Raw genomic sequence first — 27,993 nt, 5'->3', positions numbered from 1 at the left:
CTGTGATTTCCAAGATTCTAGGATTCCACAAGTTTATGATTTCCGTGACTATAGGATTACATGATTCTAGCATTCTCTGTTTTCCATGATTCTAGGATTATATAACTCCTTGATTTCCAAGATTCTAGGATTCAGTTATTCTAGGATTATAGGATTCCTTGATTTCCAAGATTCTAAGATTCCATGATTCTAGGATTCCATTATTCCAGGATTATATGATTCTATGATTTCCAAGACTCTAGGATTCCACAAGTTTATGATTTCCATGACTATAGGATTACATTATTCTAGCACTCTCTGTTTTCCATGATTCTAGGATTTGGGGATTCTAGGATTATATGATTCCTTGATTTCCAAGATTCTAGGATTCGGTTATTCTAGGATTATATGATTCCTTGATTTCCAAGATTCTAGGATTCAGTTATTCTAGGATTATAGGATTCTTTGATTTCCAAGATTCTAGGATTCAATTATTCTAGGATTCTAGGATTCCTTGATTTCCAAGATTCTAAGATTCAATTTTTCTAGGATTCCTTGATTTCTAAGATTCTAGGATTCAATTATTCTAGGATTCCTTGATTTCCAAGATTCTAAGATTCAATTTTTCTAGGATTCCTTGATTTCCAAGATTCTAGGATTCAATTATTCTAGGATTCCTTGATTTCCAAGATTCTAGGATTCAATTATTCTAGGATTCTAGGATTCCTTGATTTCCAAGATTCTAGGATTCAATTATTCTAGGATTATAGGATTCCTTGATTTCCAAGATTCTAAGATTCCATGATTCTAGGATTATGTTATACCATGATTTCCAAGATTCTAGGATTGTATGATTCCAAAGATTCCAGGATTCAATGATTCCACAAGTCTCTGCTTTCCACGTGCATAGGATTCCACGACTCTACAATCCCGTGATTTCCTCCCTCCCAGCACCCCGCACCCCCCTCCCTCCCCGGCTCTCCCAGCGGCTCTCCGGGGCCTCTCCCGGTCCCGGGGCGGGGAGGCGGCTGCGCAGCCGCCCCTCAGCTCCTCCCCGCTGCGCAGCCGCCTGGAGGGCTCTTCGGGGAAGCGATATTTAAAACAGCGAGGGGATGTGAGGAGCAGAGGGAGCTGTGGGGCGGTCGGGGCAACGACTGTGGCGTGGGCAGGGCTGCAGCATTCCTCCTTCCCTGCCTCCTTCCTCCCCTCCTTGCCTCCTTCCCTGCCTCTTTCCCTCCTTCCTTCCCTCTTTTCCTGCCTCCTTCCCTCTTTCCCTCCTTCCCTGCCCCTCCACCATCCCCCGGTAGCCCCACAGACGAGTTGCGGAGCCGCCCGGCCCGTGTGGCGGCAGGGGTGTGTGTGTGTGTGTGTGTGCAGGTGTCCCCGCGTTTCTAAGGTGGCGATACAGCCCTACGAGCGACCCGGCTGCAAATCGCTCGTGTGGGGTTTTTTTTCCCCCTTCACACCACCACCAGAAGAGCCGATCTCGCTCTGGAGGTATCCTTAAACCGGGAGAGATCGCAGGGATCCTGCTGGAGGGAAGCACAACGGGTAGGTCGCAGCGGGAAGAACCTGCGGGGGAAGTCTGTCCGTAGGGAATGCGCTCCTTTTGAGTTGGTGGGTTTGGTTTTTTTTTTTGGCTTTGCGTTTGGGCTGCTGCTTTTGTCTGGGTTTAATTATTTATTTTAGGACCACCAGACTCGCTTCCTTCAGCAAAGGCAAAGGAGGTGTGGTTGGTGTGAGGCGGCCAGCGCTTAGGGCTGAGATCTCCCACCGAGACACCTTCCCCGTTGTGCAGATGTAGCATCGCTCTTTGTGTTTGTTTACGTTGTTTCTAAAGAACAGTAATTTATCTGGGGGGGGTGGGTGTGAAAATGCTGAAATACAAGTTTTGACACAAAAACCCCGAGACTGACCCTACAGCTCGGGAACCGAGAGTGGGAGGGGAGAGACAAAGACACGGGTGCGGAGCGTGTCCTGACCTGTCACAGCGAGGCAAGACTCGACTCGATCGTTTCACTCGGTGCGAGTGGACATATCTTCCAATAGGGATATTTTCTTACCCTCGGTTGGAAAAAAAAAATGTTGCCGTGCAAGTGAGCGAACGTCAAGTTTCCTGTGAAACTGAAGGACAATCTGCGATGAAAACTTTTCAACTATTGTCTGAGGCTGACGGTGAAGAGATCCCGAAGATCCAGCCGGTGCTCAAAGGAACCCGGTTTTGGTTCGTAGGTGATGTGAAAGCAAAACCGAGGGAGGTCCTCACCAGCCTTTGAGAAAGCGCTCTGTGGAATTGCTTTGAACATGGGCAGCATCGCGTGTCAGCTCAGAAGGGACCTGGTGGTGTGAAGGCGATCGGATCTGATCTTCTTAATTTGTTAAATTAAGAGTTACAGGCACAGTCTCGGGGAGGGGGGGTTGTGTCAGACTTTGTAGAAATGCCAACAAATTCTGGTATTCTTCATTCCCACTGCTTTCTATATTTAGAGTACATGGGGGATTCAACTCCATACAGTACGGCAGTTCTTCAAAAATAGCAGCAAAACTTAAATGACAATCAAGTGAGCAGTAACAGGATTGAAATAGCATTAAAGATATGGCTGAAAACGGCCAGAAGACGCTTATTTAGCAACTTGGCACAGCAGGACCTCTTGAACCCTGGCAGACCCTCTTGCATATCACAGGGACTGTTAAATCCGGGCACGGTGTGGGGAAGCATCTGATTCCTGATGGAGTTGAGAGGTCTCAGACCTCTGAAGTCACTTTGAAGAGCTAAAGTAGCCTTGATGATTTAGAAAGAGGATTGCCTGGTGTATCTGTGGAGGAATAACAGAGGTACCAGTAATTTTGGAGTTTAACTGGCAAACAAATACATCGGTTGCTTTTAAATTTTATCTAAAAATGGGAAACTGGAGAGGTGCAACTTTTTATGCTGGTGGTTTTTTTTCCCAGGGTGATAGAAAAGCCTTATAAATGAATGTTGCAAAATAAGGAAGGCTCGGTGGTGAGTAATTTTCTAGAGCAAATTGTGAGTTGTAAGAAATTATTGGCAAATTTTATCTGTTTTCTGAGATTTTTTGGGGTCATGAGAAGTTAACTTTGCCTGGAATGCATTTATCTAGGAAGCAATCCTTGATGTGCTTCTGAACTGAAGCACATCAAGAAGGAAACTGAAGGAAACTGAGGAGGATTTAATTAAACGTAATCAAATATTATAGGATTCCTGATTAAAAGGTATAGAGCTTGCTTTCGGGTGACGTACGAGACGTATTATTTCTTTGTACTTCAGAGAAAAATTATTTTTTCATCTTGCAATTGATTGGTGTTTTTTTTCCCCCTGTTCCTGAGTAACTACTGCCTTGTTTTCTTCCCTGCCCGGTTTTAATTCGTGTTGACGAGCCCAGTAAGAGGCAAACGAGCTTGGCGTGTCACAGCAGGGTGACGAGTGCATCTGAGTCAGTGCGAGAGCGTGTGGGCATGTGAGCGGGGCTGTGTGCGAAGGGGGAGTGTCTGGGCATGTAGGAGACTGTCGGCATCAGATGCGTAGCAGGAGGAACAGGGTGTAAGCACTCGAATTCCTGTGCCTAAAACCTCAGTGATTAAATCCTCACCCCTGTTGAAGTCGGTATGGAGTTGGCTGTTCGTTTTAAGTGAAGCCCACAGCCTGCTGCTGCTGGTGGATGGATGTGCGAGATGTGATAAATGTGGGAGGTATGAGGGGAGATGGATGTGAATAGAATGGGAATGTGTATGTCTGCCTGTTTGTCTGGTGGAAAAAGAAATGGGGCATAAAAGCGTGTTGGGAATGTTCAGGGCTGTATGTCTGCTAATGATTCTGTTCTCGGGATTGTGTGTGAGGGAGGCATAAAAATGAGCAATGCAATGTTCACTTTTGTGGAATATAATGAATGAAAGTACTGCTTATTATTAAATATCATCGCAAGGAGGAAGGCATCAGACCGTCCCCCTTTCCTGCCCCCTCCTCTGGGGACTGTGTGTGCGTGCCTGAGCGTCTCTGCGATTTCATTGCGAGAGGACGATGAGTGTGTGTTTGGGATTAATTAGCCTGAGTTTAGCTGGTTTCATGCTTTACGTGCCTAGGGGCTACCCACAGTCGCAGGGTGGGGAGGAGTTTGCTGTTGCTGGCTCGAAATCCTCTCCAGGGGTGATCTTGTTCGTGTCAACCATGAGCAATTAGAGAGATTAACTGTCTTGTTTTCCTTTCTGCCCTAGATTGATTCTTGGGAGGCTCTGGGACATTTGAAAGTGATTTGGAGAGAGCAAAGTCCGTGTCTGATGGATACCGAACTCAAGACAGCGTGTGTTGTGCAGCAGGCTCCCTCCCCGGGAATGAAGTGCCCTCCTTCAGAGGAGTTGCCTCCTCAGATAAGACAATCTGAAAAGATACCACCAGTGAAGCCTTGCTTCAAGAAGAAGCAGCAAGTGCAGAAGAGACTGGACACAGAAACTCTCAGGGCTTTGCGGCCGATTTTTACCAGTTTGCTGGGAGCTGGGACTTTGGATAGGGTCTTTGTACCCCGAGGCCAAAGCGGTGGTCATAGTGACTTATGTGAACCTGCTGTGAAAAAGAATCTGGACCTTGGCACTTCTTGTCCCCAACCAAAAATCGTGTCACAAAATAATGTGACTGTGCTGATGCCAACAGCTCCAGAAGTGCAGAGTCAATTGCCAGTAGCTTGTCCTTCTTCTGGACATCCAGAGCAGAATGTCCAGTCAGGAGAGCAAGGTTTCTCACAAGAAACTACTCCTCGAACTGCTGCTGATAACAGTAATGAATCATTCCAGGATCATCCTTTGCACCCAACTGCTAGTGATGGCACCACTTGTCCTTTGTTCCCAGACAAGATTCTGGAAAGGTACACATTTGACAAGGTTCTGGAAAGGTACACATTTGAGAAGGTTCTGGAAAGCTACACAACTGGCTTATTCCGAGAGGATACCCGTCCAGTGCATTACAATTTGAACCCAAGCAATAAATTCAATGCTGGGATATTCCAGGATAAAAGTGAAGAAGCTTCTCTTGATCTGGTATTTGAGCTCTTGAACCAGCTGCAATATCACACCCATCAGGAAGACGGAATAGAAATATGTGTGGATTTTCTCCAGGGCACTTGTGTTTATGGCAATGATTGTCCCAAACATCACACAGTCTTGCCTTATCACTGGCAAGTGAGAAGCACAGCAACCCAGAGTTGGCAAAGTGTGACCAATGATTCCCAGGAGCATCTGGAAAGACTCTACTGCAACCCTGACAACGATAGGATCAAAGTGAAATATCGGTAGGTAAATGAGTTTACTCCTTTACTAGCAAAGCCAAAGGTCCTTAACTGAGCAGCAGTGCAGAAACATAACACAATGTGTGTTCTTTTTTCCTTGATGTTTTGTATACAAGTGTTTTGTAAACCCTGTGATGATGTTACCTGAGTAACAAGCTTGCTGCAACAGAAAATTCTTACACACCTATTAAAGCTGCTGTTTATCATCTGGAAAGTATTCTTTGAAGCTGAAGGACTTGAAGTATTTGAAATAAGATGATGCTTCTGCTAATTCACTATGAGCAACCAGAGCAATATGTTTAGAAATGCTGATCATCTGTTTAAGTTGTCACCTAAAAATGTTAAATCACTAATTAAAGTTATTGTTTCCTCTATACACGGTAGTGTCTATCTACTCGTTTTCTGAAATTAGAAACAGCTTTTAACTTTCCCTGGTTATGTTATCAAATCAGGCTTGATCTTGCACCCTGAGATCCAACCCAGAACTTCTTCAACTTTTGTAACACAGGGTCCATTTCGAGTAGTAGTGGGGAGTGCTAATGTTGACAAGTTCATTGGATTGATGTAGTCCATGTTTGTTTGAGCACAGGGTGTAGACTCCTGGTTTTGGTGGGTTTTTTTTGAAGGAAACATACAATGCAGATTTCTCTTATCTTATCAGCCCTGCCATAATCTGTAAGCCGGGTGCAACTCATTCCAGTCACAGTCTGTTCAAAGCAACACTTTTGTAGTCGCATAGTAAAAACTTCAAATTGCCTTTGCCATCTGGTTTGTTGTGGGTTTGATCTCACTGCCTTTTCTTCCTTCCACTTCCTGAAAAGTATATCCCTTCTTCCTTATCGTTGTAGTTTTCATTTACTATGCTGAGATTTCACACTAGGTACCAGGCACCCAATCTAATGCCTAAAGTTAGTGTGAGTCTTTCACCTAACTGAATTGTTGGATTCAGCACTAAAACTCAGGCTACATCAGCCTACAGATTCATCCTTTCTACTGAAGACAATACCAGAATATGGATACCCCACGCTGAGAATCAAAATGAAGTAGGAAATCAGAATTATATGTAATAGGCAATAATAATATTTTACAGAATTGTCTTGAAAAAAGTATGCCACAGTCTGCTTAAAGAAAAAGAGTGAAATCACTTAAAAAAAAAAAAAACCCCAACAACTCAGATTATAACTGCATGGTAGATAAAATCTGGTGTATTTTACATCAGAAAAACTTGCACTTTTTTCCAGGTATTTTAAATGATTCCTGAAAACAGAACAGCAAATGCAGAAATCAGAGAAGCCCATGCAAGTAATTTAAATTTGAGCTCTGTGCAAATGAGCGAGAAGTGTTGTTTTTGAAGCCCATATTGCAGAATCTATCGCTACACATGTGAGCTACGTGTTCTATACGATGGAGTTAAGAACGATAATTTTAAATGAAACAATGCTTCATCATTGCTTAGTCATCTCCAGCCTGTAAAATTGGCTGAGCGGCATTGCCTGCCTTTACACTTAGTTTGCAGGTTTCCAGTCTGGTGGGTGTTTTGGTCTCTGGGTACACAGAGTTCCTGTCTGCCTGAACCACTTGAGAAGAAACTTAGCAGGTGTGCTGTGAGGCACGTGATGTTCTGTTAACCGTGAATGAAGGCAGCGAAATGGTGTGGTCTCAGGAGACCCAGGTGTTCTGGGCTAGGGCTCTGCTGGTTCTGCAGTCAGCACGGAACTCCTTCGAAGTGAAGGCAGATTCTTTGAATACAAACTAGACTTCATCCTCTTGGGTTCAGCTGGCGACCCAGTGAGTGGCTGCCAAACTGTTTTCTTCAGGTCAAAGTAGACTGCCGAGACTGAAATAATTTTAAAGAGCAGTGTTTTCTAACCAAATTCTGTTTGGAGCTACTATTTCTATAGCCTGTGTGCTGCTCCCTTCTCTTAAAAGGTGCTGTGAAGGTCTTTGCTTACGTGGCCCAGTGCAAGTTTGCATGACTGTTATAAATTTATAATATGCACTTACTGTGGAATGACGTATTGGCAGGTTTTGTGGCTCTTGTGTGTGTTTCAGCCCTGGGAAGTGCTTCAAGTTTGTAGATAAGTATCGGTGAGAACTTAGGAGCGTGTCCAGAGAAGGGTGATGGAGCTGATGCAGGGTCTGGAGCACAAGTGTTACAAGGAGCAGCTGAGAGAACTGAGTTTAGCCTAGAGAAGAAAGAGGAGGCCAAAGGGAGACCTTATTACTCTCTACAACTGCCTGAAAGGAAGTTGTAGTGAGCTGGACGTTGGTCTGTTTTTCCACGTAACAAGCGATAGGATGAGAGGAAATGGCCTCAAGTGCTCCAGAGGAGGTTTAGACTTGGTATTAGTGAAAACTTTACTGAAAGAAAGGTGAAGCATTGGAACCGTCTGCCCAGGGAAGTGATGGAGTCATCATCCCTGCAGGTATTGAAAAAGCATGTAGAAGTGGCACTTTGAGACATGGTTTAGTAGGCATGGTGGTGTTGGGCTGATGGTTGCACTTGATGATCTTGGAGGACTTATCCAACCTTAATGATTCTATGATTTCAAACGTTGAATCTGATATGGTCTAGAACTTAGACTTAGCATGGTTTTAAGTAAATGTTTTACTGTGCAATATTGCCAGTTTCTTTTTACACGACATCATCTTATATCAGAAGAACCTGCTAAATCTTTGGGTATGGGTTGCTTGGACTCCCGACTCTTCGTGGAGTTCACTGGTGGTCAGTGCAACCAGGCTTCCCTTATGTTCCTGGGCGATGTTGTGTCTCCTGGCAACAAGATGCAGATAGCAGTGTGTTGAACCTTGCAGAGAGGCTTGCAAACATGCTAGAACAGCTCATCGTTCACATGGTTACCGCATTATTTGGCTAAAGCTATTAATCTCTTGTGGTCAGACTAGCTTTACAGGCCTATCTATACAGATTGCATACAACAAGGAAATGTCTGTTCAGCAGTTTGCATGTCCAAGAAAGGCCCTTCAGAAGCCAGCCTGACAACCGATGGGTGGTAGTTGTTTATTTTCCTTTGTTTTAAACACAGTTTCTGTGGCATAGTAAGTAATCTGCATGCGTGCTGTTGCTGTTGTGTCCTGCTCCAAGAAACCTGGACCATTCAAGAAAGTGGCTCAATTAAAGAATGAGCTCCAAGTTCAACTATGTGTCTCTTCAAGTAGTTATTTTGCAGAAATCTTTCTTCAGCTTAATGTTAATGAGTAATGTGAAATATAAATTAAGTTGTTGCCTTGCGCCTAAGGGATCAAGATCTTAGAGCAGAAGTGGTACACCTTATTTTGTGACTACTTTGTAGTACGACTGCCTCAGACAGTTATGGCAGTTTGATCTCAAACTGAATATAAAACCTGTTTATATTTTTGCTTTCTTAAGTCTGTCAAGTATTTAGAACCAAATACCGAGCTATCTAAACAACTGGGGGGCATATGTACTTAAGCAGGTTGAAATACTTAGAAACACTCAGTTTTCCTCATGTATGTGAGGAGAGGCCCTAGAGGAGTTCCAGCTTGCAGCTAAGTAGAGAGGAGAGGATAATGCCAAGTGCTGCTTTCCAACACGAGAGTACCCAAGCTGGGATATCTTAAGTTGTTCTTTAGTGAGAGGAAATACTTGGCTGTAGACCTGAGTGGGTTTTCCCCACCCCTCGCTGTCCAGCCATGCGGTTGTTGCTTTTCAAAATAAGCAACATCATTACTGATCACAGGAGGATTTGTTTGAAATGAGTCCACAGTTCCTGACCCATCAATTCCCCCCCCCAACAAAATTCCACCCCTTTTCTTGGCAAAGAGACATCCCTGTGTGCCATGGGAACAGCAGTGTCTGTTCAACTACGTGTACCCCAGCATATCCCAGTTCCTGTGAAACAACAGCTTCTCATGGTTGCTTTGATTTCTTCTTTTTTTTCTCTCAGTAATTTCTGTAAGTTTTAGGAAATGGCTCCTTCTAGGTGGAAGAGAAAGGCCAAAATGAAGTGTCTCCAGTTAGGGAGAAGCAGGTAGACCTCTAGCAGCACATATTCTGCCTGCGAGCAGTTTAATTACTTGTATACATGCCTGGTTGTCAATGGGCACATGGAGGCACCTGGAAAGGAAAGGTAAGGACAAAAAGAAATGTAAAGGAAACTAGTTCTCCTTCATTCTTTTCTTCATGAGATAACTTGCTTCTTTGCTGTTAGAATATGCTTATATACTTTTGTCTAGAGCAGAGTGGAAGCCTTTCAGTTGTTAAGAGACTTCTGCATGTTGTCTGACCAATTGAATAGTTAAACTTGGAGTTCTCTTTCTGCTCTGCACAGCTGCCACAGTGCATGAGATAAATCATGTGTTATTGATAACACTGGAGATGGAAGAAAAGCTGAAATTCACTGTGCTTGGTGATTTTGTGTGTGGTGTTTCTTGAATATACACAGCTGAGTGGTTTTGAACTTCTTTAATTCCTTGCTAGAAGGAATGCAAGACAGGGAGTCTAAATAAAAAGCATGTGGAGTGATTTTGGAAGTGTTTGCCTTGTGCTTTATAATAGTACCCTTCAATGAATTCCTGTTTGCTCCACTTTATAGTATCATTTACATATGAAATAAAACTAATTGGCCTCTAGCTGTATAAATCTAGGGAAGTTAGAAGTGCTATGTTGAGCTGCCGTAAGCATCGGCAGTCACTTTTGTATCTCTCTTTTCTTGTTTCATGTCAGTAAACAGATTACAGTTTTGGAAACAGCTGTCACCTGGCTTCAGGTTGAGGTCAGTCTGTTCCCTGTGTACTTACAGTAATAAAACAGTCCTTTCGGAAACAAAGATTCGTAATTGGTGAAACTCTTCAGAGTTGCTTGCAGGTAATCCAGCACGTGCAGTGGTGCAGCGTTGTCTGGGTGTAAGGGTGAAGAACAGAGTCTGTTAGAATTATTCACTTGGCAAGAGCAGGGATTGTGATGTTCCTTCATTTTTGGTGCATGTATGTGTTGAAATCAGTAGGGATTTGATCTGAGTAATAATTGCAGAATTATTGTAGTCAGATGTGTAAAGGAGTCTTTTCTTATTTTTGGGGAAGCTGCATGTGGAAGGTGTGACATGAAACATTCAGAAACTGGAACACCCACAACTGGTGGTCAGTAGTGACTGTTACACTTGTATACAACCATCTCACATCAAGCTATGGTGGAATTGATGTAGTTTCATGATTTAACATAAGTTTCAGAGGTATTTTAAGTCCTGAGATTGGATAGAATTGTCAAAGCCAGAAGCAGGCCTGTCTGTGCGGAACACTTCAAAAAATGGAGCTTTGGAGATGGGAGTCCATCCAAGCGCTTTAGAAAGTGTTCATATTGTAGCTCAAATGCCTCATCGTTTGAAAACCCATTCCTATATCAGTGCTGTTGCCGCTCTGAGCTGTGTCTGTAAAACATCAACTGATACAAAAAGCTAACAGACAAAACTCTGCAAAACAGATCCTCATCTGATATAGGTATGACTGAAACTAGCCATCTACCTCAGACAGGGACACCCCTGCCTGTCTTCTACTGCAAATAGAAGCTGGCACTTACATTTGGATTATGAATTATGGTGGGTGCTGTATTTCGAAGACTTGAATGTTTGACATGCTCATTACTACAGATTTTTAGTCCTAAACAGGAGTTCATACCACAGGGACCATTCTAACCTCATGTCCAAAGGTGGCCAGCAGTGGGTTTCTTGGGAAGACTAGAACAGAACAAACCTTCTCAGTGCGGTCTCTTATCTTCTAGCAGTTGTGCCTCAATGACTTCCTGGTCCAGAGATGATATCTGGGTGTGTGAGAGAGCTGGGTGGATTTCTATGTTTTTTCCTGCCACTAAAGATCTGGGGCCAGGGTCCATCTGAGCTGTATGTGTATCTGGACCTGTATCCCAGCAGCAGTTTTGGATGTACAAACATGCAAGTCAAGCTAGACCCTCTCACTGGGAGAATCGGAGAAGATTGCTTCTCAAGCACCCCTAGTCACCAATTGGAAAGGCAGGAAAAGCTGCCTTTCCAGCTTCTAAAATGTACATATAGGAAAAAGCAGTAAAGCTACTGCTATATTGAGCAGTTATATTTTTTTCTGTGACAGTGGTGCCTTTTAAGCATAGACATAAAGCTTTCTGTAGCGCCTTTCTCTTTTCTGAGCCTCTCACTGTACACCTTCTGCAAGGCTTACAGTCACGGCACAGAGAAGCAGCGTGACACGATGAGAGAACAAGTGAAGCAAAATATGAAGCTTAATTTCCTGCCCTGTCACCTGGTGCTCCTCTTTTCAGTTATAGAATGATGAGCTACTGATAAGATCAGGGCTGCGGGATCATGTTTACCAGCTTGTTTTTGTTCTTGCCCTGCTGCACAGTATTGCTGCTCTGAGAGAAGGTTCCTGTTCTTTCACACTCCTTACTGCAATGACTAGGGTTTGGCTGCATGTTTATTGCTGTATTGTGAAGAACTCTGTGAAGAGCGTCCCTTCCTAAGCGTCACCTGGGCGCTTGCTTACTGTTGCTTCCTATGGAGTCAGTACTGGTTTTGCTGGGAGCAAGTTTTGGCTCCTGTTGTCCAAGATCTGATGTTCCAATTTCAGACTGCCAGTACCTCTGCTTATAAAGAAAGGTCTTATTAAGGGGATGTACTTCAAGCGAAGCTTAGTTTCATGCAGCGGAGTTTAAATGATTGGTCCCACACCCAAAGCTGGACTGCATCCTGCAACTGCAACCAACCGTTTGCTACAAATAAGATGTAATATTGCTGATATTTGTACAAATAAGATGAAATATTGCCCATTTTGGGTGACTGAAAGCGTGAATGCCTGGCTTCCGTCCCCTACAACAGCTGAGTTTGGTTTGACTCATCTCTCAAGTACAAAAGGTTTCCATACCTGTTTGGGTATTTTAAGCTCATTTGTTGCCCTCAGTGGCTTTCAGGTTGTTGCTATTGCAGAGAGGAACTGGTTTAGTCAGAAAATCAGCAGTTTCATCATCGAAGTGGTGCTTTGCGCTCAGTCTGGCTTCGTATCACAGCTGTTCTGATGGGAACAGGGTTTCATTTCCTGTACAGACCTTTGCTGATTGCTAGGTTTCTTTTTTTTTTCGCTTGAGCCCTGTTTGTGGTAAGACTCATGACATGTAACTGAACTCGGGAGGGGTTCGAAACCACACGCAATTTCACAGTGCTTACAGAAAAGATTGCTCCTGATTGTACGTAACTTCTAGCGACGTTTGTGTTGCTGTGTGGAAACATTAGGCTGAAGTTCTCCAGAAGGATGCAAGGAATAGTGAGCCCAAATAGGCTTATTTTAGCAGGCTGCATTCACCTGAAAAAAGATCCCCAGGTTGTAACTTGCTAGTCAAGGTACCTGCTGGCTTCAGTGTCCTGAAGAGATCATGATTTTGTGCTATTTCTTATAGTTAGGGGACAGAGAAAATGTCAGTTATTTGAGGGACCAGGTTCTGCTATTGAGAGCACTTGTGGAATTTCATTTTGAATTGTAGTACAGCACCAAATTTGGGGCTATGGGCTGTATTCTTAAAGAGTTCAACGTGCTTATTCTTTCAGTGCAAATAATTCCATCAAAGTGCTTTGTTTATAAATAGAGGCCTTTATTTGGTTAGTTGGTGAGAAGAAGTTATCAAGAAATCTCTGTTCCCACCTCCGCTGCAGATTCTCTGTGGGACTTGGGGCTTTGTTTTAGTCTCTCTCTGCCTCTGTATTTCTGAGGGGAAGATGGGGGTAGTACTTTTCTACCTCAGAAGCCAGATGAGGCTGAGTTTTGTGGTGTTTGCAGAGAGGTTTAATCTTTCTGTAGAAAAACACACCGCTGCTTTATTACTGGTTTCAGGCTGTACTGAAGGCTTTTCCTGGTACGTGATGCAAAGAGGCAATGGGCAATGGGAGTGACACTTTGCCCCACCAAGGTATTTGAATACATTTCCTGCTTCCCCAAACATCTGAGAAGCTGTAGCCTTCATCACCACCTTCCCACTCTTCTCCAGACTGGTGTGTCCAGATCGATGCTTGAAAGCCCATGATGGAGAGAGGCTCTATATTGGGGAGTGCAGGGATAGGACAAAGGGGAACAGTTTTGAGCAGAAAGAGGGGAGATGGACATGAGATCTTAGGAAGAAATGTTTTCCTTTGAGGGTGGGGAGTCCCTGGCCCAGGTTGCCCGGAGAAGTGGTGGCTGCCCCATTCCTGGAGGTGTCCAAGGCCAGGCTGGATGAGGTTTTGAGCACTCTGATCCAGTGGAAGGAGTCCCTGCCCGTGGCAAAGGGTTGGAACTGAATGAGGTTTAAGGTCCCTTCCAACCCAAACCATTTTATGAGTAACAACACTAGACGCTTTTTTTTTTTCCATACCAACTCTCCTTTTCCTTGACACAAACTGCCCAAGAAAAGTATAAAGAGCAAGAGACCTTGTTCATGGAGCTTGTCTTCTGGAGCTGGTGCAGAGGAGGTGTTGGGATGGATGTTTTGCCCTGGCACATGAGAAAGGATTTTAATTGCTGGGTTTGCGTGTATTTGTTCTGCCTCTGTTGTCATCACAGGACCAAGTGTTTCCTTGCCATTGTACGTGGGCATCTCCTGGAGGTGCAGGTAGCCATACAGTCATATTCCCGTGATGTGTTCCATGTTCTCTTGGACTCCCTTCAGGGCACAAAACAAGGCTATGTGTGCCTTGCTGGTTCCTTGTTGTTCTTCCCTCTCCCAACCCATGTTATCCATTATCTATACCTTATGGAGGACACTCGTTAGTCTACTCTACCCCAGAAGCAGTGAATCATAGTGTACTGAAGATAGTGATGTTCTGCTAAAGAACGTATCAGGCGTAACCTTGAGCTTCTTGCATTCTTACTGTTCTTGAACACTAAATTTGGGGGCTTTAACCTATGTTTAGGCCTCAGACAGCTGAGAATCACAGTTTTCACATTTGCTTTCATTGCTGGTGTCTTAAAGCTGAAGGCAGGAGTGTAATCGTGCAATCACTGGCTGTAATCACAATTCATTTTTTTCCCTGGCATTGCATTATGTAAGCTGGTAATAGGCTTTTTAATATACAGAGGAAGTGCTTTAACTGAAGAGCTATTATTAAACAACATTGCTAAATATATTTTAGGATTTTGGAGCTTAAAAGACAGTAAATGTAATTTGAGAAAGTTATTACTTCTTAACAGAGAAATGCACTGTAAAGAATGTAAATTAGCATTGGACTAATATATTTAAGTGGATGAAGGCTTTTTGTGAGAGTATCTTCATTCCCAATGTTATAATTAGGAAAAAAAACAGGTAGGCATTTGGGCACATAGTTCATTTTTCAGATGCAGTCACTTAAGTACATGCATTTGTCTAAAATTTTCAGCTGTATACAATAATGAAGTGTTCTTCTGAATAAATTATTTTTAGGTAGGAAACGTGTGGAGTTCAAAAGATTTTAGTTAAAGTATTCAGGGAAAAACCCCCACTGTTTTGTGTATTTCAAGCTGTTTTCAAGGTGATATAGTTTAATCACTTCATCTTCCATTACAGTTAGTGGGAAGTAGAATTCTAAACGCATCACCAACTTGAAAAATAAAAATACCATTTTTAGAGCATCCTTAACTTAACAGAAGTTTGAGTTTCGTGAAGATTCTGCGATCCTGAAACAGTTGAACCTTTCCCTGTTCACAGCTAAAGGAAGTGGAGGGAGGTTACCAAACCAAGAACTATCTTGATTATGGCTTTTGTTTTGGTTTGGTTTTTTATAATTAGAGAGAGTTTTCAGCTCTGAGAGTTCTGCTGCTCTCTGTGTCACCTCCCCACACCAAAAAGTCCAGAAACACTGTGCCCCTTCCAGTTGGACAGGCTGAGTGATTGTAGTTAGGAATAGGAAAACAGGAACACTTGTGTTGTACTGTACATAGGCTTCCAAGGAGAATGTCTGAAGGAGATGGTTATCAGCTGTGTCAGTACTTGGGTTCTCATTAGAGTGAATTGTCTGTGTAAGTCAATTAGTGATGACCATCCTATCCTTCTCAGTTTGCTTACAGGGAAGGGGAATTGGATAAAGAAAAGGCAGAAGCAGTGGGCTACAAAAATGCAAAAAATTCCAAACAGCAGACAATCATTACATTTTTCAGTACTGAGAAATAATTTGGCACGTTCTGTACAGGTTTCGCAGAAGAATGTTTAGCTTTCAGAGAAGTTCTTTTCACTGTGAGTTGTCATTAGCTATCAGCCTCAAATCTTAAACAGTCTTGGGAGGTGCATCCTTAGCACTGCACAGGTTTTGTTTGCTGTAGGAAAAAAGTTATGCCGTTTGTTTTACTGGAGTTGTGTGTGAAGTTTTGATGTTGTTATAGCACTACTAGGAGAAAGCCGTGTAAAAACCGTACATTTCTCCCTCTGGTTTGGAGTTGGAACCACGTGTGCATACAAATACCCTTCTTGGCACACGCACTGTCAATCCAAAGTGCTGGGAGTTCATCCTGAAGGTCTGCTGGCTTTGCAATGAAAGCATGAAGCAAAGCAGTCTCGTGCTGTGTTCATCTCAAAGTGTTTCTCCTTCCACGGGGTCCCTCCCATTGCACGACTTCAGTTCTTCTTGCTTTGCCACAGAGCAATCCAAGCTTGTTGGAGGCTGTACTTGAACACTGTTCACTGCATTTCAAAACAGTCAAGTCGTGTAGCAGAAGCCAACTGTGTTTCAAGTGCCTGTGGCATTTGTTTTCCAGTCTTCAAAATCTTAGACATTTAAGGTTTTAGGATATTAACCATATATGATTGCTTTTAAGAGTTCAGCATGCTAGTGAATAGTCTTTATTGGGTTTAGAATGTTCAACATTCAGATTCTCTTTACTTTGCCCTGCATTAGCACAGAACTACTGCAAGCCATTTCTCATTATCAAGTTTGCAATATAACAAATATGACATACACCATTATAATAAAATTAAATCATTCTTTGGGGTTTAGCACCTTTAAAAGAAAACTATTTACTTGTAAGGAGGAGGTTTTCCATTTCTTTGCAGCTTCTTGGAGGTCATGAATCTTTGGAGTAGAGAGAACTGTGTTATGGTATTTGACCTGAAAAGGTATCAAAGTGCGAATGAATGCTCAAGTTGTGAGGGTTTTGTCTTGAGGAATGCCTTCCTCTGTTTTTGTTTCATACAACGTGCAGCACAGTATCTGAGTGGTCTTGATTCAAGACTTGGATTTGTAGATGCAACATAACCCCAGAAGAGCAAGTCGACCTCCTTACTCCAAAAGGATGAGATAAACAGTATCAGTCACTGACTCGCTTTTCTCAAAGGACAGCTTTATTAGGCACTGAAATCCTGAATGGTAAGACTACATGTTGATAAGAAAAAGCAAATGTCCCTAAAGCAACATAAAAATATATTCATGAAGAAATCCACTCAAAAAATCATGCTCATGGTGCTGCCTGCAAATACTATGAATAGTGACACAGCTTGATGTTTCAGAGAGATGATTTCCTCATGATTTCACACATTGTTTTCAAATAAAGTAGATTGTAGCTTGTTGTTATGGAACAAAATGACTACATACCAGGAAGGTGGGGTGATCTGTTATTAGATTTTTTCACTCCAGAAAGCATGTGTATTTTTTTAAGACCTTCATTTAATTTCAGTGCTTTCATACTGGTCACTTATTTTGCTCAGGGGGTGTTTTCCTCCTGACTAGATCTGTCTCATATCACTTGTAACTGCCGTTTGTCTTGTCATGCTGCTGTTACTCAATACGCTGCCTGTAGCAATTAAATCCAGGGGGCTGCGGTGATGGCTTTCAGGAGTGACGTGGGTGCCTGTGCGCTGGCCACTAGAGTGGAGGGTGGGGGAATGCTGGTTTTAGTGAATATATCTGACTTCTCGCCCTGGGATGTGGCGTGGGTGGGAAGACATGGGTTATTGGAATGCGCCTCCTACGCAGAGTAGCTGGTTTCCTCCTGTTCTCGTGTTCTAACTGAAATGGTGCTGTACGCTGCACGTAGGGAACACGCTGTTAAACCTTCTACAGATTTGGTGTGAGTGTTGTCTTGACAGAGTTTTTGTCTTAATTCCTTGTGTTCTGTGATGGTTTGTAGAGAAGCACGTGCAGAGAACTGCAAGATGTTCCTTTCAAGTAGTACGTTCTGGATGTCAAGGGGAAGAGAGCTGATTGGTATTGGTGGCAGAGACAGCCACCACTGGGGATTGTCCCCAAAATGGTCAGGCAGAGCTCCTGTGGGTTGGGTGGCACTAGGAATGAGTTTCATGTCCAAAGAACTTTAAAAATAGTTAATAGAGTTGCATTTTTAAGACATTGGATCTGACTTCTGGGACTCTTCTTTAAGTCTATGTAAAAGTTTATTGAAAACAAACAAAAGCAGTCTAAATTTACCCAAGCAGCAGTGGATCAGAGCCCCTGACTGTGAGCCCATAGGAACAGACACGTTGTCCTTTTGCCTATGTCGGGAAAGCGCTGAATGCTGCAGACTTGCTTTGCACTTCACAGACCCAAATGCAACTAATTGATGATGATAAACACTGCGAATGGCTGTGCACCTGTCCCTCCTGTTGAGAAATGAAGGATCATTCCAGCTGATCATCATTTTTTCAAGTGGAACTCTTCAGTAGTTTTCTCTGAAAGTAGTATAATAAAACTCTTCAGCAACTGTACCAGGAAGGGAGTAAAATCGCTAAATTGCAGCCATTCTGAAGCAAATCTGTAGTCGTGAAATCATGTGGATGTTTAGAAGAGCCGCCACTTGATGTGGCAAATTCCATACGCGGTACTTTGTTTATGGTACTAATGAGCCAAAGTTTTAAAAATAAGCTGCAGATGTCAAGTATCAGCTTGATTTATGTTTACTGTTCAGAATTCAAAGAAAATATTTTATGTAGTCTCAAAAACTGCATTTCCAGTTGCCAAAGATTAGTAACCGTTAATAAATAGCGCTAAGCCGACATCTTCTAAAGAGATTATAGAAGTAGAAAACTAATTATGTAAACAGCATTATTTTGGAAATATCTTAATCCGAGTTCTGAAAAAATGACTTTTGTAGGGAGTGAATATTACTGTCATTTCTTTCAGTTTAGATGGATTTTTTTTTTATTTAGTTCTTGATTGCTGACGATCCAGCAATTGTCTGATGATCAGCAGAGCTGTAGAACTCCATGCTTTACTTGAGAATGTTCTTTAATTTATTAACACTGACTAATGAAACAGCGTTAGAAACTGTTTGCTGAGCGATTCCGCCACCACTGTTAAACATGGCTTTGTAAAGTGTATAGAGGGAATGTGCTACTGTTTTCTCCTTTTCATAAAGGGTATACTTTGGTTCTTGACTTGTAACATCCTGTTGTTGGGTCCTTTGGAAAGCGCCAGTCATTTTATGTGAGTTTGCATCCGGGCACTGATTTTTGTAGCAGCAATATAGTAACTCAAAAAAAGCAACACAGTATTCCTCAGAGTAGGCTTCATAATTGTGAAATTGTGTTTCTTTTTCATATTATGCTATTCTCTTCTGCTGCATGTCATGAAAGGTACTCGCACTCCCCGGTGGATTGGCAGCAGATGCTCCTCATCTGGAGCCATTTACATTTTCTTTTCTTCCCTGAAGCACTAACGAACTTTCACAGGAATAACCTTTTGAATAGTATGTGGCTGCTTCATCAAATATGGTGTGTGATATATTTACTTAGTATGCTCAAAATGTCAAGGATACGGATATTGATTTTTGTACCATTCATGCATGCTGAATAAATACCACTGGAGCACGAAGACTGACGGGTTTGGCGTTTTGTCCTTCTGTGCTGAAGACTGTGTTTTTTCCACCATTGTCCCCAGAGACTTTTGAAAAGTTACTTTGCCCTCACAGCTCTTGTGTCCTGCTCCACACACTTGTCTCTGGGTTGTGCCCACTTCAAGCTCATGCGACATCCACTTCTTCATGGGGGTCATGTGATATAAGCACAGCCAAGGGTATCACTGGAGAGGACTGCACCAACGATAGCTCTGTCTGTTATCTTGAGTGATGTCTTGAATGGGTTACAAAAGATGAGAATTCTTTTTCTTGTTCTTTCCAGGGGACATGAGTTTTGGGTGGATTTGAATCTTATGAAATTATATGAAACTGTTGAGTTTGACCAAATGCGACGACTGTCCACACCTTCCTGCCCCAGCTCCAGCTCCAACTACTACACGGTCTGGAAATACTTCTGCAGGGACCACTTTGGCTGGAGAGAATACTCCGAGGTATTTAACACGTTTCAGGATCCTACTTTGGAGTTGTTGCCCAAAACTCTATGTACAATATATGCTATAAGCTATGTATACATTTTCAGTATGTTTCCTCTTTGGACATTTGGGAATGTTACTTAAAGTTATTGTGGAGGGAGATAATCAAGAAGGAAGGTCGGTGCTGAACTGAAAAAGCAATAAAAGGATAACTCTGCTCTGCTGGACTGCACCTTGAATTATCCCTGAAAAACTGGAGACATGGAGGCAGACCAGATTGTCAAATCTGAGAGCTAACTGGCCTGTGTCAGTACCCAGAAAGTCCTTTCTAATACCTAGAAATCTGGTTTTAAGACAAGAGGGACAGCTTTTAACACCACTACCATTTAGCTTTGCAGTTTTTTACTTACTTACCTGTCCCCAAAGTTACCGCAGTGCAGGATGTGTCGTGTCACTGGATGGTCCCTCATCTGCCAGCCCGTACGGCATGGGGACCATTCTCTGAAGTTCTAGTTCAAATCTGTCCAGCAGTGGTTTATGCACACTTGTTCCAGTGTCACCATTGCTCTTTGGTCTTCAACAACTGGTTTTCCCTTTCAGGTTTTGAATAGGCCTTCTTTCTTTCAGGTCTTTAACACCAGTTAAAGAGTTATGGACACAGAAGCCATATCTGTTGTCAGATGGTATTGTGCTAGACAAAACCAAACCAAAGCCCAGAATACTTCTGTTCACTTCATTCAAATAAGCTCCCCAGTAAGCCTTTTACTAACGTGTGGTAGTTAGAAGCTCCTCTTCGGTTGGCCAGAGTTGTATATAGTATTCTGAATAAAACCTCATCAGTGTCTTACAGTTTTAGCGTCATTGTGAACTAGATTGCACGCATCTTTTCCATGCATCATGCTGACTTTATCAGGGCTTTGCAAATGAAAAAAACGCCAAAACTGGAGAGAATCTGGAAGAAAGCACCACAAATAATAAAAAGTTTAGGCTATTTGATTGGAGAGGTTAAAAGAACTGGGTTTCTCTAGCATAGAAAAGAAAATCTGAGACTATATTAACAAATAAAAGATTGTTCTACAGTAGAATTCTGCTTTTCACGTTCAGTGGGCAAAGACAAAAAGTAGTTTGTGGCAAGGGAGTTTTAGGTTAGGTATTGGGAATAACATTTGACACTTGTAAATATGTTTGCACCAGTCCTGTAGGGAAGCTGTGAAACCCACTGTGATGGCAGATCTTGCAAACGGGTAATGGAATGTTTTTCAAAGCGATTTAAGTGTCTTTGTGCCTCAGAGCAGGGGAAGAGAGGAGAGGGGGATTCTTTGAGGTCCATGGCAAAAATATTAGTTTTCGTACGTGTAATTAATCATGTATGTGTTTTTCTTTTGATTCTTTTGAAACAGCCTGTTGTAAGATTGATAGAAGAAGCCACCTGCCGGGGTCTGAAAGAGGTTCGTTTTTTTACCTGGCATAATCAGTATATCTTAAACATCAAAGACGGATTCCAGCAAAACGCGAGTTTCAGAAGAGAGATCAAGAGGAGACCCCTTCTTCGGTCATGCGTTGTGCTGATGCCATTCTTACAGTACGTATCCCAGCAAAATGGAAACTTGGCATTTCTTCTCCACCTTGGTCTGTCTGTGCGAATTGTATTCTTGTGACAAGGAAATAGGTATCATTGGGGAGAAAAATCAGAAGCAATAATAAAAGTCTCTGTCACGTTGATAGCTCTCGCTTGCTGCTTTTCAAGATAAATATTATCTGAGATGCTCCTTACTGCTAGGCTCTGTTTGTTCTTTAAAGGTTATAATGTACCTTGTGGATCTTGGAACATAAGAAGCACAGATGTACTTCAAGTTTGCCGGAGTATTGTCCACCATCTCGCTGGGTACAGCGATTGTTGGGCTGTCAGCTCCAGGGCCCATAACAATGAGCATTCAAAACCATTTTATAACTTTCAAGCACAATTAAAGCCTACCTGGTTTTTATTGTCTCAGCTGGGAGCAAACACGCTCACCCATCAAAGGCAAAGTGAGGAAGGTGTTGCATTGTAGTAATTTCTGATTACAACCCATAAAAATGCCATTTTTGTGATCTCACCAGCACAGCTGGAAATGTTATTGTCGGAGTTTAGTAGTTAGTAACATATTGTGCTGTTAGCAAAGGGGTGGCGGTCATTAGTCGGGCAGCTTGGCATGCTGGGCCAACCCAAGGAGCTCTGGCTGCGGCAGCAGGGCTAGAATTCTAGCTCATTAGCTCGCAGAGTTGTTACCACATCTAGTCATGAGGTGAACACAAACTTGAGCCTCAAAACACGTCGTTAAGAGCATTTTTAGATGGGGTTTTACAGGAAGGAAACTCAAAATTATTGGAACGGTACTGGGAGGATGCAGGTAAGAAGACCAAACGTGGACCGTCTGGTTGCAGCAATTCTGATTATCATCTCAGTGAAAATAAGGATTTGGGGTAGTCTCCTGATGATTTTTTGAAATGAATATTTAACTACAGTGTGAGTTTAATTTTGAGATTATTAAAATCACGCAATTCCCACTAATTTTAGTGGACCCTTGAGGGTTCTGACCATAATTATTCATGCCAGCTACCAGAGCAATAAGCTCTGATATTTCTGTTGTTCTGCGGTAAACCTCATTCTTTTATTTCTTTATCTAAAGACCTTACCTAAAAATCCACCAATTTTGAGCAGAGAACAAGATATTTAGAATATTTATGGGAGCTATCCTTAAAGTTAGTGTTTGCCTCTGCTCATCACACAATGCTACCTGCTTGAATCAGTTGTCAAATTGGGAAAGAATACTTGAATGGAAACTGGGAAGTGGGTGATAGTTGTTGACAGTTGTTGGCTTTTTAATGGCTTCCCTTATATTATAAATACAAATAATTTACACCAATCAGAAGAAACAAACAAAGTACACCAGAAGATTGTGGTATTTTTATCGTGTTTGATGTCTTACTCATTAATCTATAACTTGTTTGAGCCTGTGCTTAGTCTTCCAGTCCAAGTGTGAATGAGTGAGGTTATACAGTAATAGTTTTTTTTACCTGTTGGCTTTAGAAGGAATAAAAATGAAATGCACCCTATAATATTGCAGGCTGCTATTTTAATAATTGTCCTTAGGAAAAAAACCACATCTGGGTTTCTGTTAAGCTATTGATAAACAGTGAGAAGAACTTGGAGTTGAGTCAAATCCATGCAAATAAAGTGAGGTCTCTTTGGTTTTGAACAGCAAGTGAAAGCCACGTGAACGCTTTTTTAAAAGAGCTCTGAACAGTGTGAATGGTGCGACGGTTTACTGTCTCTGATCCAAATCAAATGCATCAATTTCAAAATAGATTTCTTTCCCTCAACTTTTTTTCTAAACCTGAAAAGCTTGACCTACAATCAGAAGATCACGGTAAATTATTTCTGGGTCACACAAAAAAGTCACGCATGGTTCCTTCAGGCTCGTATTATATCACTGGCATTAAATATTCCAAAAGGCAACCTTAATAGACATTTCTTTAGGTAAGATGTGAATAGCAGTGGAATTCTTATTCATGTAGAAAATTATGTAGCTTCTGCAGAGAAGAGCAAGCCAATGAGCAAGGAGAATCAGAAGCTGCTCTGTGATGGTGCTTTGGTGTACCTTGGGACAGATCCGTAGGGGCAGAAGTCCCTGTTACATGGCTTTCTGGGCAGCAGCACGCCTGACCAGAAGTAGATGGATTCCTCACAAGTCCCTCTGGAGAAAATGGCTTTGCCTTTAGCGAAGCTTTAAGAGTCTGTTCTCCAGTAAGCTTCCTGTATACAAAAGCAGAGTAGGGAATTGAGTTTGCCTGTCGCTCCTGTGTGCGAAATCCCCTTGTGCATAGGTAGGGAGGCAGAATTTGGCCTTGGATGTTGTCAGACCGCAGTTTACCCAGGATAAATACATAAAAGGTTCCTTTTGCCTGTTTTCTCCTAGTCAGAATAGGTTTTCTCCTTATTCTTTGGTAGTGATACACTATCAGGATACAACTGACTTAGAAATTTATGAACTTTAATGTTCATTAAACGTTATTTTAATGAAATTAAATTTAAGGTAATCTGTGGGATTCGTAGAATCACTAGGTTGGAAGGGACCTACTGAGTCATCGAGGTCAACCATTCCTAACACTCCCTAAACTATGCCCCTCAGCACCTCATCCACCCGTCCCTTAAACACCTCCAGGGAAGGTGACTCAACCTTCTCCCTGGGCAGCTTCTGCCAGTGCCCCTAAGACAAGATCCACCTTCAGTCTTTACTCAGTGGGTACCTCTGACTTTGTAATCTTCCCTAACAAGAGCTGCCAACTTCTGAACACACCTTACCCATTTGCCTTCTTTGTGGTTTGGTCCTGGAGTCAACTGCAGCTTTTCCTATAAAAATACTGTGCTAAGATACTCCTGGTGACTTTTTGTGATAGTTCCATATATTCTTGCTACTGAAAGGGCACCGCACCAGCTTGTAGGAGCTGAAGAGCTATGTGCTCCCAGTGTGAAAACCAAAGCCTGAACCTGCAAGCTTTACATGTTCCAAGTATTTTCATTGACGTAAGAGGGAGAACTCCAATAAGTAAGGATTATTCGGTTGAGTAGGGCTTGCTTGTACAGATTACAATCAGGTGAACATAAGCCACAAATGCCACAGTATCTAAATTTAGCAGCTTCAAGAGTGAAAAATTCCACAGAGGTGCAGGTATTGATTAAGAATGAAGTCTTGTCGTACCACAGTTGGTGTCCCTAACTGGATTTTACTGGGTGTCTGGTTTTGCCCTGCCACGGCCGTTACAAGCAGCAGCTCCCCCCTTCACCCCTTCCTGGCTTCTTACCGGGCAGCGTTCCCAAGAGGAGGGGCTGGTCTGTCACATGAAAATAAGCAACTGCAAATGCAAATCTACATCTGGCCTGTGCAAATGAAAATAAGAAAGCCTTCCTCAGCACGATACTGGGTAGTACTGGAAACGTGGCATAGCCTCTTCTGCAAAGTGCAGTGAAATATCTGTGAGTTTTGCCTAGAAGATGTTGGTAGTTGGGGCTATTTGTTATTCATACTATACCAGAAAGTATATGTTTCTTCTTGTATCCTAAAGCAGCTAGGTCAAATGTTGCCACATTATTCATCTTTTCTTATCCTGTGTGTTAAAATTGCTAATAGTTTATAGCTAATATACCAAATAATTTAATTTGGTGGCGTTCCGCCTGCCTGTAGTTTATAATTCCGCCCCAGAACGTGAATAACGATGATAGTAGGCTTTTAAACACCACCAAGCAGTAAGATTTCCTTACATGGAACAGCGTCCCGGAAAGTCAAGATTTTGTTATTAGTTTGTGGGGCTGGAGGAGTTATAGAAATAGCAGGAATAGCTGGCATGTTTGTGTTTTAAACAAGCATTAAAGATATGTGAATTGTTACAGAATTGAAGAGCAGCAACTGCTTAGGATCCGTTGGTGATGAAATGAATGTGATTTGAAGCTCTTCTGTTTGTGGATGTTTAAGCCCAACCTTTCTCTTCTCTTTCTTCCCAACTAGGACCTTAAGTGGAAATTCTCCAGTCCCCTCTCCATCTGCTGAACCAGCTTCCTCGCAGGTCTTATCTCCAACTGCTGTTACCTCTCCAAACTTCTACCCTGAAACCTGGGTTAGTATGGATCCATCTCAGGACTTCATCCAAGTGCCTGTTCTGAAGGAGGATAAAAGCTATAGAACCATTTATAACCTGTTTCACAAGACCGTGCCAGAGACCAAATATAGAATTTTGAAAATTCTGAGAGTGCAGAATCAGTTTCTTTGGGAGAAATATAAAAGGTAAGATACTGCAAATATCATTTTTTCACAATAGTGGGAAAAACACCTTAAGACATGTAATTTGGGCTGCAAAATGTAAATCGATCATTAAGTAGAATGTGTAAATTCCAGATTTTCTGCAGAAAAAGAGCATCTTCAGTTGAACAACTCTATCTGAAAAATATCTTGTCCTGAAATTTGCTATGTAAGAGGTTTGATGCACTCTTTACTGATGACTTTGTAAAATACATCTTCACAGAAACTTCAAAATAAGTCTCGGAAATCTTACTGAAAAATCTTCCAGTTCATATTCAAGCCGAATTGTGAGGCACTGTTTCCATCAAATAATCTCTCTGTTGAAGGTGGCCGTTAGTGCCCAGGCTCTTCCAAGAGCCTCACAACGTCGAACTCCTGGCAGTCAGTTCCATGCAAACCAGCTGAAAGTTGGCCTGAAACTTGTCTGAAAGTTGCCATCCATTTACCTCTTCGTAGCTGACATGGAATTAGATTTGTGGATTCTCTTTCCCTTCTCAAGAAATACAGAATCTTTGGAGAAGTCGAGGGATGGGTTGTGTGTGCAGGGACTGATTTTCTTAACAGTATTGATTCTGGTCCAGAGCATCTTTACACACCTCATCTCTCAGTAGTTCCTCTTTGTGGTCTCCTGAAGCTGTAAAGGGATTTAATTTTTGTTTTCACTTAGAAGATTTCTTTCTGTATCCAACGTGAAGCATAGGCAAAGATAAGCAGGCGCCTTTCCAGCTGCTTTGCCTGTGCTGCTGTGCAGGTGAGAGAACTGCCTCCAGCAGCAGCACCTCCAATCCTTTCAAAAATTATTATTTCGCACAAAAGTGTAATCTGAAAATGAAAGGCCCACTCTGCTCTCCACACAGAAATGTTTTCACGTCCTCTTTTATGCATAGAATCATAGAGTAGTTTGGGCTGGAAGGGACCTTAAAGCCCATCCAGTTCCACCCCCTGCCATGGGCAGGGACACCTCCCACTGGCTCAGGCTGCCCAAGGCCCATCCAACCTGGCCTGGAACACCTCCAGGGATGGGGCAGCCACAGCTTCCCTCTTCCAGTGCCTCACCACTCTCACCATAAAGAAATTCCTCCTTATGTCTAGTCTAACACATCTGCTATTCCAGATGATAACGCTGATATTTAGGGGCTGTAGTGAAAACTGCTTTTCCACTGCAGATCTGCGGTGAATGCTCATCTTCACTTTCCGTTTTCTGTTCCAGGAAAAAGGAATATATGTCCAAGAAAATGACTGGGCTCGACAGGATAATGAACGAAAGGCATTTGTTCCATGGCACCTCCCAGGATGTGGTGGATGGTATCTGCAAGCACAACTTCGACCCGCGTGTCTGTGGGAAGCATGCCACCATGTTTGGACAGGGCAGTTATTTTGCCAGAAAGGCAAGCTATTCCCATAACTTTTCCAAAAGGTCACCCAAAGGAGTTCATTACATGTTCCTGGCAAAAGTACTGACGGGAAGGTACACGGTGGGTAACCACACCATGAGGAGACCTCCGCCGGTGAACCCTGGCAGCATTACCAGTGACCTCTACGACTCCTGTGTGGACAATTACTTTGAGCCACAGATTTTTGTTATTTTCAATGATGATCAGAGCTACCCATATTTTATTATCCAATATGAAGAAGTTAGCAACACTGTCTCCATTTGAAAACTTGTGCTGCTAAATTATTATTCATTTTAATAAACTCCCTTATCTGACATTGGTAGCAGTTTATGTGGAATAAAATTTGGACATTATGGAACTGGTTAAATTACTTGTTTGGAAGGAACTAAATCTCAAAATATAGAAAAGATCTGAAGTGACCAATTGTGCACTTGCTGTTTGATTATGTATGTGCAAATTGTAAATATTTTTCCATTGTTTATAGTTGAAAATCTGTGCCTTTTGTTATAAAACACTGTTTATTTATGTTAGTAAATATTCATGTTTAAAAACGTGGGGGTGTGTATCATTTCCGTTGCGTTCTCTGTGTACCAGGGTGGCTAGAAAATTGCTTAAGCCCTGATCTTGAAATCTTAAGGATGGCTATTTCTAGATAATCGGAACCAGGTAATTTGCATCCTAAATCGAATAAATAAGAGATTATCCTATTTTTTTATTACTATATTTCAGAAGGGTTGGGAGAGATTACAAAAACTAACATCCTGCCCATACTTTGGATTAAGTAGGTCAACACAAATAAACGTGTCATTTTAGGAAGAGGTTAGTGTGGTTATTGCAGTCCATCAGGGTTAGAGCAGAGTGGCTTCCCAACAGCTTATGGGACACGTAGTTTATCACTATTTTGTGGCTGTGGTGCGGTTGAGAAAGGGCACCTGAGCAGCACCCAGCTGGCAAGGGCCAGGTCTGCTGTGGAACCTCTGCCCCACGGAGCACGTGCCACCGGTCCCTGTTACTGTCACACAACCCCAGGCAAAGGTGGGGAGCGGGTTTATTGGAAAAGAAGCCTCAGACAAAGCCTCTTTTTCAATGAGGTTTTAGATTTGATTAAGGATGAAAATTTGTGTTAATGAAGCTGTTATTAAATTTGGTGATTGATACAATAATAGTCAACACAATCTTCATTTAATCAGAGTATTTTTTTTGTGTGTGTTTTCCAAGCAGATATGTTTGGCTCGGTGACCTTCCTCACCTCCAGGAGTGGGATAGA

The 27,993-nt window shown here is 42.3% G+C and overlaps 1 protein-coding gene across 3 annotated transcripts; it reads left to right on the top strand.

Annotated features, from left to right (window-relative positions):
- The first annotated feature begins 1,077 nt into the window (after positions 1–1,077).
- Positions 1,078–27,275, top strand: TIPARP (TCDD inducible poly(ADP-ribose) polymerase). Of its 3 annotated transcripts, none has more exons than XM_054074629.1 (6): positions 1,078–1,530; positions 4,213–5,279; positions 19,345–19,513; positions 20,896–21,077; positions 25,042–25,317; positions 26,543–27,274. In XM_054074629.1, exons 2-6 carry the CDS (start codon positions 4,276–4,278, stop codon positions 26,988–26,990), a joined length of 2,079 nt encoding a protein of 692 aa, XP_053930604.1. In that variant the 5' UTR covers positions 1,078–1,530; positions 4,213–4,275; the 3' UTR covers positions 26,991–27,274. The 3 variants fall into 3 exon arrangements, with proteins under 3 accessions (XP_053930604.1, XP_053930605.1, XP_053930603.1); XM_054074630.1 differs by lacking the exon at positions 1,078–1,530 and adding an exon at positions 1,662–2,814; XM_054074628.1 differs by lacking the exon at positions 1,078–1,530 and adding an exon at positions 3,667–3,690 and having other exon boundaries at positions 26,543–27,275.
- The last annotated feature ends 718 nt before the right edge of the window (positions 27,276–27,993 follow it).

Source organism: Cuculus canorus, chromosome 9 (genome assembly GCF_017976375.1).
Source record: "Cuculus canorus isolate bCucCan1 chromosome 9, bCucCan1.pri, whole genome shotgun sequence".
NCBI classification, from domain to species: Eukaryota; Metazoa; Chordata; class Aves; order Cuculiformes; family Cuculidae; genus Cuculus; species Cuculus canorus.
The sequence above is the reverse complement of the archived record's forward strand: the minus strand, read 5'-3'. Positions and strand labels throughout refer to the sequence as shown.